The 13,608-nt window shown below is 33.5% G+C and overlaps 2 protein-coding genes across 3 annotated transcripts; both read left to right on the top strand.

Moving 5' to 3' along the window:
• The first annotated feature begins 364 nt into the window (after positions 1–364).
• Positions 365–8,001, top strand: LOC125877806 (vesicle transport protein GOT1-like). Of its 2 annotated transcripts, XM_049559077.1 has the most exons (7): positions 370–558; positions 741–810; positions 1,686–1,777; positions 1,896–1,976; positions 2,122–2,219; positions 2,298–2,379; positions 7,631–8,001. In XM_049559077.1, the coding sequence occupies exons 2-7, from the start codon at positions 780–782 to the stop codon at positions 7,667–7,669; spliced, it is 423 nt and encodes a 140-aa protein (XP_049415034.1). In that variant the 5' UTR covers positions 370–558; positions 741–779; the 3' UTR covers positions 7,670–8,001. The 2 variants fall into 2 exon arrangements, with proteins under 2 accessions (XP_049415039.1, XP_049415034.1); XM_049559082.1 differs by lacking the exon at positions 1,896–1,976 and having other exon boundaries at positions 365–558.
• Positions 8,002–9,671: 1,670 nt separating this feature from the next.
• On the top strand, positions 9,672–11,412 carry LOC125846948 (feruloyl CoA ortho-hydroxylase F6H1-3-like). The gene is made up of 2 exons (XM_049526662.1): positions 9,672–10,213; positions 10,785–11,412. Exons 1-2 carry the CDS (start codon positions 9,696–9,698, stop codon positions 11,356–11,358), a joined length of 1,092 nt encoding a protein of 363 aa, XP_049382619.1. The 5' UTR covers positions 9,672–9,695; the 3' UTR covers positions 11,359–11,412.
• The last annotated feature ends 2,196 nt before the right edge of the window (positions 11,413–13,608 follow it).

Here is a 13,608-nt window from a genome sequence, read left to right on the forward strand (position 1 = left end):
TTATTTTAAGTCATTTCTAATATTGTCAAACACTTTCTAACTTATTTTAAGTCATTTTTGACTTATTTTAAGTTGTTTTTATATTTACCAAACATTTTCAGAAGTCCAAAACTGAACTTAAAAATAGATTTGACCAATTTTTAAGCCAATTCAAACACCATCTTAATTGTAAATATTCCTCCATTAATAATTATTTAAAAATACTTTTTCAACTTAAAAAAAAGTAATTAAAATCACTTTTTATGTTTTCGCGAAACTTTGAAAACTGAAAAAAAAGAAACTTACTAAAAATAAGCCAAATAATCCAAACGGCCACAATTATTTTGGGCTTAAATTTACCATTTTTAAAAACGGGTTATAACTATTGATTTGAGATATCAGATTCAGCATTTGCTGTTGGATTCATGTCATCACGCTAATAGCATTCGCTTGCTTCGTACCGAAGTCGTAGACGAATCCGAAATCCCCCATTTTCTACCCGCACAATCACTCTGAATGTTCACTTAACCTGCTTCGATTCTGAGAGAATTTGCTTCAATTTGTCTTTCAATTTCATAGGTTTGTTCGTTTTTTCATTGTGTTGAATGTATTTGAGTTTCCAGATCTTGTTGAAGTGCATGCTTTGATACCCTAACGGATTGTTTGACATTGATTTTTTGAACTTCGAGCTTTTTTCTCATTTTAAGTTATTTGATTGGATTTGTATAGTCTACTTTTATAACTGTATTTTTTGATTGCAGGTGTCAAAATTGGATTTGATTTGTTTGGATTGAGTGACAATGGTTTCCTTCGAAATGAATGATCGGAAAAGTAAGTCAACTTGTCATGGCTTGTGAACAACATTAACTTTGTTTTTCTGCTGGTTATTTCATATTGTAGGCTTTGAAGACTTGTATTACTAACTAACATTGGAATGTTGAATGCACAAACGGGTATCAATGAACTTTGATAGTTTTTTGTAATTTATATTGGCATCTCCTTGGGAACTATGTCCAACTAGATGTCGTGGTCTAGCCTATGTTTGAAATGGTTATTGGCATTATGGATATTTTGTATCTGATTAGTTTTAACTTGATATAGGGAATCTTGATCATGCTTGTCTTAGCTCAAGAGTACAGAACAATTTAAATACGCATAGTTTGGTGTAATTGTTACATTGATTTTTTTTCTGGCATGGACATACTAGGTTTTTTAGGTAAAAGTTTTCCTTAATTAGAGTGATTAGTTCTGCAGTGTTCCTATTTTATTAAGTGCGACATTAGCAATTTTACCGGGTCTTTTAGCAAACATTTTGTGTATTTGATTGTATATAAAGTTTAATATATTATTTAACTTGTATTATATTTTATAATTACGAATGAAAGAGAATGTTAAATTAATAGTCGAAAAGTTAGTTTGACTTTGAGAGAGAAGACATTAGATCAAAACTTAAAAATTGATGAGTTAAATAACTTTGAATTTCAGAAATTTGTGAGTTGCATATTTAATATTTTTTAGAATGTTGTTGAACTTTCGGACAGCCCAAAATGAAAAAATGTGTCTCATAAACTGGGATAGAGGGAGTATTGATGATTCTGCTACTTAATGCAAATCTAGATGTTGAAAGAAAGTTACATAAGAAAGGAAGTATTTTATGTTCTATTAAGTTGTTATGTCTACTAAGCTTTGGATGCTTGTTGAAACAGAGATTGGGCTAGGGTTGACTGGATTCGGAGTGTTTTTCTCATTCTTGGGGATTATTTTCTTCTTCGATAAGGGACTAATTGCCATGGGGAACGTAAGTACAATTATGCTGCCACGAATCATTCTGTCTCTCAATTTTTCCATTTTGTTCATCAGCTTTTATGTTCTTTCTGCTAATCCCCAGTTGACACTCTGTTATTTTACCGAATCTGATCCTCTTCTTCTCAGGGGTGGCACTAACCATTGGTCTCAAGTCATCGTTGCAATTTTTTATGAAACGCAGCAACTATAAGGTTTACTTAGTTTTATATTTTCTTTTCCTTCTGCTTGTCACCCCCTCTTTCCTCTTGTTCTCTGTCGAGATAGATGTTTTGCTGATATATCTCGTGTTTCTACTACTAATCTTGTTTATTCTTTTTCTCTTTCCTTGTTTCGTAGGGAACAGCTGCATTTGGTGCTGGATTTTTCTTTGTTATCATTGGTTGGCCTATATTAGGAATGATTCTCGAGGCTTATGGATTCATTGTACTCTTCAGGTATATTGAATATATGTTCCCTTGAATGTTATACTTTCTCTTATTATTCTTTAGTTGCTGATGAATTGTTTTGTACAGCGGTTTCTGGCCAACACTATCAGTATTCCTGCAAAAGATACCTATTCTAGGTTGGATTTTCCAGCAGCCGTTTGTCAGATCGGTATGTTATGTTTTCAAAAGTCATATATCTCATTGCATTACTACTGTGTCAGAAGAAGTTTGTTAAATAGTCTGCTGCAAAGCCGTTTATCTAAGTCTAAGGTGGCACTTGGACTAGCAATCATTTTTCTATCTTTTACTTTGCTTTTACTTTGTTCTTGGTTTTACGATTTTCTGAATGGGGGAAAGGCACATCCTTGAATTACACACGAAAAATTCAGCAACTGCTCTTAACCGTACTAGCCTTTGTTATGTCATCATATTCTGTGTAATAAAAGAAAGAAATCCTTGAAGAACTTATTAGAATAATACAGTAAAGTTTCACTTATTCCCACCCTATAGGTCTACTTCAATATATCTCAACCACCACTCTAAATTCAACACACTAGCTTTTTCTGCACACCCTATTTACCTTTGTTCTAGCATTTCACAATCTTTTGAACTCTATAGCCCCCATATATTTTCCTCAAGGACAGATGAGTTCACTGTAAAGTGTAAATTACCCCTTGTTTGATCATTTGATCAATAACAATGCATAGATGGAATGTCTTCTAACTAAGCTTTACAAACAATTAATAATCTTATGTGATGTCCTTTATTACAACTAGTGGTTATGGTACATATTGATCGTTTGCCTTTCTATTTCTTCTTCATTAAGTCCACATTGATTCTGAAATATTGTAGGTCATTGTGAACATCTTCCTTTTATATGATTTTGGAGGTACTTTGTCCATTTTTAGCATGTCCAATTCGTGTCCCACCTAGGGTTTGGTGCATGTGGAGTACCATCTCAAACGACTTTCTATCGTAATATCATCTATGCATTCTACTTGCACTCTCTGTTGAATCAAATCATTTCTAATTTGCTTAATAATGTTGCTCAGGCTTATTTCTTAATAGTCTCATTTTTATGACACTCATTACGTATATATTTAGGACCAACATTCACCTCCATATAATGTGTTGGTCTCATAACCATTGTTCTTGGTTGTACATCGTTATTCTATAGACTTGCCTTTCACTCTGTTAGGGACCTCCTTATCACATAGCACTTTCATGACACTCCTCCATTTTAACCATCTTATTTTTAATTCTATATATCTTTATCTATTGTGCCTTTTCTTGGAAGAGTAAACTTATATCTGAATTGTTTGCATTTAAACACCATAATCCCATTTAATCACTCTTCACATTCATTCTCATTTTGTGTGATAAACTTGCAATGCATATATTCTACCCAGTGTTATCAAAGGCGAAAAAGCCCAAAAAACTCTAAGGTCCATGGGGCTTTAAGCACAAAGTGCAAATAAAGCGTGGCTTTAATGAAAAAAGGCGCAAAGGGAGAAAAAATACAAATGTATATGTTTAGTCCAAGTCTAATAATTATAAGCATGAATGACAAATATATGACCAAAGAAATTGAAAATAAAATTATGATAAAATGAAATATCATTTGTTTAGTGTCACTTCTTCATAAGAGATTCATTGGCAAGGAAAAGTTTGTCTTAGAACCTTGATGACGACACTGAAGCGCTCAACACGTTTAGAGCCTCGCTTTAGGGCTTGAGCGCGCCTTTGATAACACTGAATTTCTACCATACTTTTACTTATCTTAGAATCCTCCCTCTATAGCTTGCTTCTTCATATTTCTAACTTTTGGTTAGCATGCTAATTTCACGACTTAACAAATATCCTCTGCGAAGGTCATGGACCATGGAAACAACATCCTGTATACTATTTAGCTCATCCCAAGATTAACTGGAACTCTTCTATATACCCGGAGGGGGGGAGGGGGCGTTCCCATCATTATGAAATTATTTAACTTAACAAAAACTCTCTTTTTATTGTTCTTGCACTTGTGATCTCTCTTTTGTACACATTGTTTTATGGCATTCATATATTTTATACGATCTTGTTTCTCTCAGGCACCCATCATTTTTCTCTGATACTTTATCATAGATTCTCTCTAGATCAATGAATTTCATGTGGAAATCATCATTCTGTATCTCCAGATAGATTTTCAGCAACCTTATTATATATAATATAGCTTCTATTGTAGATCTACCATGCATAAATCCAAGCGGGTTTTTGCTGCCCTTGGAAGACCCACAAAACCATGCTTTGTTGGTTGTTCCTTGAAGTTCATTGTATATAACTCATGAGTTTGATTTGATGACATCTACCAAATGCAAAAATGTATTTGGCAGGTCTCCCTTCTACTTTTAGCAAATTCTTAACATATTTAATGACTTAACTTCTAGGAGGCACATAGCGTTGTTGTACCCATTATACAAGGTTGCATTAAGTTAAATGGAGAGTCCATTTAAGATAGATTGAGATTGAATTTTTTGTCTCACATGTATTAAAATCAGGATTTTTCAGCAGGGTAGATAGTGGGGTGAGTATGAGAAGGACGAATTGAGTATTCTTATTACTGCTAGGGGTGCATAAATGGGTAGGTCAAAAAAGGGTAACTCAGTTTAAGACCACCAATAGATAGGGTAAGATAGGCTGGGGCCTGGATCCAAAATTTAAAATTGGATATACATAGGGTTGATTTTGGTGTGAAAGGGTTAAAATTATTAGATCAGCTTTATAATCTATCTTATTATAATTCATACACTTCCAAAAATTCTAACCCATGTTTTCATACTAAGCTATCATCAGTTCATCACTTAGCTAACTAGATCTTTTATTTTGAAACGCCAAGTAATAATGTTTCAACTTAATATTGATTTCAACGTTATGAGAGTTCAAGAAAGCCATGACATTGAAAACTTCTTTTCTTTTAAAAAGAGAGAAACTTCTTTGATAGGCAAGGAAATTTATATTGAAATGATTATATGCCATTTTAGAAACATTTAATCAATCTTGTGTTTGTAAAACATTTAATAGACTCATGATGCTGTTTTTGAAGCATTTTGCCAATATGAATTGCCATATCATGCTTAATACAATTATAAATTAATATTAAAGGTTCCATACGTTCTACCAGGTAATGAGCCGATATTTATGGGTTGAATAAGGAAAAGTTTAAAATTTGGTTGAAGTTACAAATTTTAAAATCAAACTTAAAGTTGGTAAGATGATTTCTGATACTATGGCTATTTTTAGACTGCCCTTTTCCTTTCATAATCCTCTTTTCTTGGCACCTGGGATCAGTTTCGCAAGGCTTACATAGGTGGAGTTTGAGATTCTTATTGCCGGCCCAATTTGTTTGGATTGAGTAGAATGGATATTAGAGGATTTATATAACCAATCTGACTGTTTTGAGATTGAGATGTAATTAGACTGAATGGAACATAAAAGATCCAGGGCAAAACTATGAACTAATGTTACCTTATTCACTCCTAGCTTCCTTACATGAGGAAGTTAAAAAATATATTTGGAGTTCCTACCTGTTTCGTTCTTCTCCTTTTTTTTTTCTGGGTAAAAGAGTTAAGGCCTTAATTGAGTTGGAGATGAGGAGGATTACTAGATCTGGTTTAGTAAACGGTGGCCAGAAGTTTGCAGTGGCATGACTAAAGAAAAATTGTTAACCTTTTCCCCAGAGACACATTTGGTTAGAAATAGAAAAGCTGAGACAAATCAAGGGTTTTATTAGTGTTAAACAAGTCTTTCAGATCTTTCCCAATAGCTGCCATGACCCAATTAGATGTGATGGCACCTTACCCTAACCCTCTAGGCAAACCACAAAAGCATTTCAAACTACAACATGTAATTAAGAGCCAATGTCGTTTGCTAGGCAGGGGAGATTTAGAGGTTTAAGAATATTTTGTTGGTTTTATCATCTATATTCAAAAGCCGCTATTCGAGGTAGAATTTACCCTGTAAAAAGAATGTTAGGGACAACAGGCCCTCTCCCTATCACGTTAGCTCGTCTCTCCACACCATGGCTCACCCTCTTATTGGTAGAGTTTCCTCACCAAGGAATGACCATCCACTTAGTCCTTTCCTTGCTTTACCGACATTTTAACTCATTGCCTCCCAGTCTTTTTTCAAGTTGCCCTATAGCTCTCCTTGCAGTAGCCACCTCACCCTGTTGCACCTCCTCATCCCTGAGCCGGTTCCCTCTCTTTCTATTGCCATTTCCCCCTCTCATGTATATTGGATTCCAGGAATCTAAAGAAGTCTGAGCCGTAATCCCTTGCTCTTAAATCCATCCTGTATGTGTCCTATCTCTGCATTTAGGAGTTTGGGAAGAAGGGTGTGATGAAACAGGGAGAACTGGGTTACAGTTACACAAAACAGCGCAAGCCATGTAGGCAGAAGATTGCAACTGGTATAAAAAGATAGCTAAATGCTAAGAGGTGGTGTGCTATACTGTAGAAGTAGGTACGTTGGATGGAGGTGGCAGTGGAGGGGGAGGAGAGAACACGTAAGTGAGAGCACTGAGATATGGATCAGCACATGGCTGGTTAGGCTTCTGTCAGATCAGGCTGTGTATGCTGGATTAGTGGTTCAGAGAAACCACATTCCTTTCTCCTGGTTGGTCTTAAAATTCATATGGCTCCCAAAATTCGTTTCCTGCACATGTTTTTGAAGACAGTGATGTACTGCTGATGCTCCAACTTGAGAATTGAGATGGACTAAATTTTACAGACAGGACCAAATATTCAGCAACAGGACTAAAAATGAATTTAACTCAAACTTATTTTGGGATCTGTCACTTAGATTTGGAAAAGATCCCTACTGTATGACTTTATGGTCTTGTTATAAGACTTGTTCCCTCCCTAACCCTAATTAGATATGATCATACAAGCCGTTTTCACGAATTAACTATTTTACACATGTAGAGTTTGGCAAGACTTTGCCTGACCATGGAAATTATGAGTGTTCCATTCTTCATCATCACTATTATCTTATCTGGGACTTCCCTATTTTAATTAAATAAATCAAATATTCTGTTTGGTTATTAGACACAGGGTTATGGAGGTCGAGGATCATGGTAGAAGGTTAGTAGGTAGTTAGTTGAGTGATGCCTCCTTGCATTCCAGTAACATTAGTTCTAATCTCGTTTTTTCTTGCCCTTCGCTTTCTATTAATACCTGTTGTTTTTGTTTCGATTATCACAATATTTTGCTGTTGTACTGTTCCTTTTCTGAATGCTATGTAATGATTTCATTATTATTTGCTATGTCTGTATTTTATTAATATTGCTTTGTTACGAGTCTTTGTGCATTTGTTGAAAATTGCACCATGCCACTTTTGTTTAGTTTCTTTTGCCTGAGACTGTTTGTTCTTCCCTGCAGTTCTTTGACCGCTACCGTGGAAAACGTGTCCCTGTATAAACCTTAGTTGAATGATGCAATGAAGTGAACATCAGTTAACCTCACTTGTACGTTTGTAAAGTACTTTGTTCTCAAGATTGATGTCTCGAAGGGTGTTGACAGTATAGTTTATTTGCAGTGTATGTTGTGAGCCTCGACCCCAACCAAACTTTTTTGACGATTATCTTTTTTTATTTTTTATAATTCTGGTGTTTGGGCAGCTAACGCGATTTTTTTCTTACTATATCTTAGTTTCTAGAGCAAAAAAATAATAATTTTGATCATGTGCTAAAATTTCCAATTTTATCTTTTTCCAATTCATTGATTTATGGAATGTTTTTTTCTTACTATAATGGACGATTCTTTTTCCATGTACATAGCTGTTCTGTTCTGTTCTGGTTAATTTATTTGTTGTTTCTGTTGGTTTAAATAAATAGGTTGTTAAAGTAGATGTTTATTAGTCGGTCATAGTTTCCCTTCCATGTCGTTATCATTTTTTCCCCTTCATTTATCTAACTAACAATATCCTTAGATTAAAAAAAAGAGGAAAAATACATAGATATTCATGTTATTTTTTCTAATTTCTACGTAATTGCAAATTATATATCTGATAAAATTGGGACGATAGACGTATTCAGTTAGATTTTGAGATGGTTTGTGGCGAAACCTATGTTTTCATTCAACTAACATGTCTCAATTTACTAAGTGTGGATAGTTCCAAGAGTTACAAATCCATAATCAAATCTCAAATAAGAAAAGTGAGTTGATTTAGGTTAAGCCTGCTAAGAGTTGCGAGTTAGTTGTAGCTGATCCTAAGAACTTTGTTTATTTGCTATCCTATCCAGAGGACGAGGTACATATTAATACATTATTGACTCTTTGTTGCTTACTTGCTATATTCTTGCGTCCAAGGTGCATATTAGTATAGTAGGATAGTGACGTTTTCAATTAAAAAATAAAAAAAATAGACAGGTTGAGATGTGATCACTCATACAAGTTAAATAGCAAGTGTCACCTACTGTAATGGCCCTAACCATGCATTAGCCATGGACATATTTGAGTGTTGTTAATACCTATTAGGCCTGAAATGACAGGAAATCAAGAATTTACAAAGAGTTTGACACAGAATAAAGAACTAATAGAAAAAGAAAGAAAATTAAAAATACTAATAAAGTAAAAATAAAAAATTTCAACCTCTCTTTACCAGCCCCCAGTACTAAAACTTGAACAAAACATGCCAAGGCTTTGCTCCTCTCCTTTTGTTTTGTTAATAATTTAAAAATTCATAACGTCAGCAACTCATTTCTTCTCAGACCAATACATAAAATATCAAGAAAGTTTTGCCCCTACAAAGGTAATAAGTAGTTTTTAAGTTATATATACTAACAATATAAATATTTTTTTAATGTTATCATTATAATTTGTACATTATAGTATGTTAGTTGTCATTCAGTCAATATTTCTCATGGAGATTTACATGTAATTACTTTATACGTCATTCGTCCCTGTTTATGTAAATGTGTTATTGCTTGAGGAGTCAAATCGTTTTTTCTTTAATTATAATTGTTTCAAACTACTTTTTTTTTTAAAAAAACATTAACTATGTTAACTTAGTACTTTTCATGTAGTTTTTAAATATGTAAATTTTATTTGAATAAAATGAAGAATCTACGTCAAACTTAGGTATATTGATCCTCATACTCCTGATCTCTTCACATAAATTGAGACGGACGAAATAAATAATTTGATTGTGTAAATATTTTTTCCTCACAAAAATAAAAATTATTTTGGTAGTAGTAGTAACTAATAACCAAGTATTTGCGAGTTGATTAATCAATGCAACTTGAGCATTATCATAAAAAAAAAAGAGCATGAGTTTTGCAACCAAAGTAGGAAGTAGGCTTCAAAAAAAAAATATTAACTCAATCTTGAATACTTGAAAGAGACCACATATATATAGATTTCCATAGCACTTGAATTTAACCATCAATTCTTCTACTTCTGTTTTTCTAATACTGCTCAATAGCTTAAATTATAAACAAAAGCAATGGCTCCAACATTGGCAACAATCTCTATTAATTCCAACACATGGGATGTCAAAAATTTTGTTGTAAATGAAGGGCATGGAGTGAAAGGTCTTGCAGACATGGGCATTCAAACACTTCCTAAGCAATACATTCAACCTCTCGAAGAGCGAATAACTTCAAGTGATGTGGTGGTGGATGAAGAACAATGTATACCAGTCATTGATCTATCAAATTGGAATGATACGAAAGTGGACAACATGATATGTAATGCAGCAGAGAAATGGGGTTTTTTCCAGATTGTTAATCATGGAATTCCAATAAAAGTTTTTGAGAATGTTAAAGATGCTACTCATAGGTTCTTTGCTTTGTCTGCTCAAGAAAAGAACAAGTACTCAAAAGACTATTCTTGTACAAATAATGTTCGTTTTGGGACAAGCTTTACTCCTCAAGCTGAAAAGGCTTTAGAGTGGAAAGATTACCTTAGCCTCTTTTATGTTTCTGACGAAGAAGCATCTGCACTTTGGCCTCCTGCTTGCAGGTTCAGTTCTCATTTTAAGTTCGATTAAATATTGTTTCATCTAAAAGTTTAAATTGTTAGAGAAAATATACTTTTTTTATTTGATCATATTATATCTCATCATGGCAAGGGTGGAATCATTAGATACGGATTCAGACGAATTTATTCGTATTAGGATTTTATTTAACCCTTCCCCCTCCCCCAAGGAGCTCCCACCTTTGTTCCCTTGGTGACTCGAACTCACAACCTTAAGGTTGGAAGTGAGGGGTGCCATCTCAGCAACTTCCGCTTGTCCATATTAGGAAATTCATTAAATATGTATGCATATTTATTCGCAAACACAACAGCTAATAAGATGAGCTATGGGTTAAGTGACAAGTTCAGAACCCATAAACTTCTGCAACCGCTTTTTGGGTTGTAGTGAAATTTGGATCAAGACCTCTTGTCTACTCTGACGCCTTGATCAATCGTGTGACTTTCTTATTTAAAAGTTTAATTATATTTAAAGAGAATATATATTGTTTAATGCTTATGATTATATTATGTGTCATCCTAACTGTTTTTGAAAATTTTGTTTGTTGTTTAATCTCAGGGATGAAGCACTTGAGTTCATGAAAAAGACTGAGCTTGTGATCAAAAGACTGATGGAATCACTAATGAAAAGACTAAATGTGAAGGAAATTGATGAAGATAGGGAATCACTTCTAATGGGTTCCAAAAGGATCAACCTTAACTACTATCCTAAATGTCCAAACCCCGAACTTACTGTCGGGGTAGGACGTCACTCTGATGTCTCAACATTAACCATCTTACTTCAAGACAACATCGGAGGACTCTACGTGAAAAAACTAGGCAATGAAACTTGGCTTCCCGTCCCACCAATAAGTGGAGCGCTTGTGATTAACATCGGTGATGCACTTCAAATCCTGAGCAATGGTCGATACAAGAGTATCGAGCATCGTGTTATTGCTAATGGAAGCAATAACAGAGTTTCAGTGCCAATATTTGTGAACCCTAAGCCTAATGATGTTATTGGTCCTTTACAAGAAGTGTTAGAAAGCGGTGAGAAGGCAGTGTATAAGCAAGTTCTTTATTCGGATTATGCCAAGCATTTCTTCAGAAAAGCTCATGATGGGAAGGACACCGTTGATTTTGCAAAGATATGATATACTTCGTTGTATCAAGTGAAACAAAATCTTATTAATTTTTTTTTTTCATTTCCAAAGGTGAGGAGGAAACCTAATGAAAAGATGTCATGACATGTAATAGTGATAAACCCCTCTTATGAATAATTGTACTACTTTGAACTAATAGAATAAGTTTGTTTCACAAAAGAAAAAAGAAACTTTTGTATTCAATATATCTTAATTTATATGATGATGTTTGATTAAATGGATAATTTAAAAAATAAATAGAAACTTTGGACACATAACTTAAATATAAACAAAATTTAAATTTTATTTTTGAATGAAGTTAGACGATACAACTAAGGTGTAGAAGAGATCCACATATCACTTCCTTTCTATCTTTCCTTAAAAAAACTACTTTTATATCCAATGAAGTCCTAACAAATCATATCACTAAAAGTAGAAAGTGTTATAAAATAGAGAAAACGTTAAACTTAAATTGCAAGAGGAGAGAGAAGGAATAAGTAAAGTAGAAAGTAGAAGTAAATTTTTATTTTCTCTATATTTGATATCCTGCATTGCCTTTTATAGGGAAAATATTATTTGGAGAAGTAATGTTGCTACAGTAAAAGGTGGGTCCCATGACATCTACATATTTACAACACTCCTCCTTAGATGTTCATATATATATATATATATATATATATATATATATATATATATAATACACTTTGTTTGTTGCCTCATTAAAAACCTTATCAGGAAAATTCAGTGGGATAAAATCTTGGTTAAGGGAAAAATAGTGCAGTGCACATTTGCTCCCCCGATGATGATGTCACTTAATGTCTCGAAGATAACACATTTCAATCCTATATCTCAGCTTCTCAAAGGTTGACGTTGGTAATGAATTGGTGAATATATCTGCTAAATTATCACTGGAATGAACTTGTTGAACATCTATATCACCCTTCATTTGTAGATCATGAGTAAAAAAGAATTTTGGTGAAATATGTTTTGTTCTATCTCCTTTGATGTATCCTCCTCTTAGTTGAGCTATACATACAACATTGTCTTCATATAATGTTGTTGGGATGTCTCCTTTTAAGGGAAGACCACATGTTTCCTGGATGTGTGGAGTTATTGATCTCAACCACACACATTCTCGACTTGCTTCATGGATGACTATTATCTCTGCATGATTTGAAGAAGTAGCAACCATAGTTTGTTTTGTTGAACGCCATTATATAGTTGTACCTCCACATGTAAATGAATAACCTATCTGAGATCAACCTTTATATGAGTCAAACAAATATCTTGCATCTGCATAGCCAAGTAATTGTGAATCAAATTCTTTTAAATAAAATAGTCCTATATTGATGGTCCCTTGAAGATATCTAAATATATGTTTAATACCATTCCAGTGTCTTTGTGTTAGGGAAAAACTAAATCTTGCTAATAAATTTACTAAAAAAGATATGTCTGGTTGAGAATTACTAACAAGGTACATCAATGCACCAATTGCACTAAGATATGTTATTTCAGAACTAACAGAGGTAGAAATTGATCTTTATTAATATCAAGTGATCTCACAATCATTGGGGGTACTTAATGGATCTGCTTTATCCATGTAAAATCTCTTTAAAATATTTTTAGTATATGTTGATTGATGAATAAATACTCCATTTGTAAAATGCCTAATTTGTAGACCAAGACAAAATTTTGTCTTTCCAAGGTCTTTCATTTCAATTTTTTTTCCAAACATTCTACTGCCTTTGAAAGCTCTTCGCGAGTTCCAATGATGTTCAAGTCATCAACATATACAACTATTATGACAAATTCAGATCTAGACCTTTTTATAAATACACAAGGACAAATTGGTTCATTCTTATACCCTTCTTTTAATAAATATTCACTAAGATGATTATACCACATGCGTCCTGATTGTTTCAATCCATATAAAGATTTTTGAAGTTTTATTGAACAATTCTCCCCAGAATCTTTATATATTTAAGACATTTTTAATCCTTCAGAAATTTTCATAAAACTATCGTTGTCTAGTGAGCCATATAAGTAGGCTGTAATGACATCTATCAGATGCATGTCAAGTTTTTCATGAACTGCCAAATTTATAAGATACCTGAAAGGTGATTTCATCCACCACAATATGTTTCCATATAATTAATGCCAGGTCTTTGCGAAAATCCTTGTGCCATAAATTGTGCTTTATATCTTATGACTTCATTTTTCTCATTATGTTTTCGCACAAAGACCTATTTGTAACCTACTGAA

The sequence above is a fragment of the Solanum stenotomum genome, chromosome 1 (genome assembly GCF_019186545.1).
Source record: "Solanum stenotomum isolate F172 chromosome 1, ASM1918654v1, whole genome shotgun sequence".
NCBI classification, from domain to species: domain Eukaryota; kingdom Viridiplantae; phylum Streptophyta; class Magnoliopsida; order Solanales; family Solanaceae; genus Solanum; species Solanum stenotomum.

Bases quoted from the DNA above. Each gene is read 5' to 3' on its own strand.
- LOC125877806 (XM_049559077.1), top strand. From the start codon at position 780: ATGGTTTCCTTCGAAATGAATGATCGGAAAA. The intron at 811-1,685 runs GTAAGTCAACTT...TTGTTGAAACAG, and splicing joins CGAAATGAATGATCGGAAAA to AGATTGGGCTAGGGTTGACT. The intron at 1,977-2,121 runs GTTTACTTAGTT...CTTGTTTCGTAG, and splicing joins TGAAACGCAGCAACTATAAG to GGAACAGCTGCATTTGGTGC.
- LOC125846948 (XM_049526662.1), top strand. From the start codon at position 9,696: ATGGCTCCAACATTGGCAACAATCTCTATTAATTCCAACACATGGGAT. The intron at 10,214-10,784 runs GTTCAGTTCTCA...GTTTAATCTCAG, and splicing joins CTTTGGCCTCCTGCTTGCAG to GGATGAAGCACTTGAGTTCA.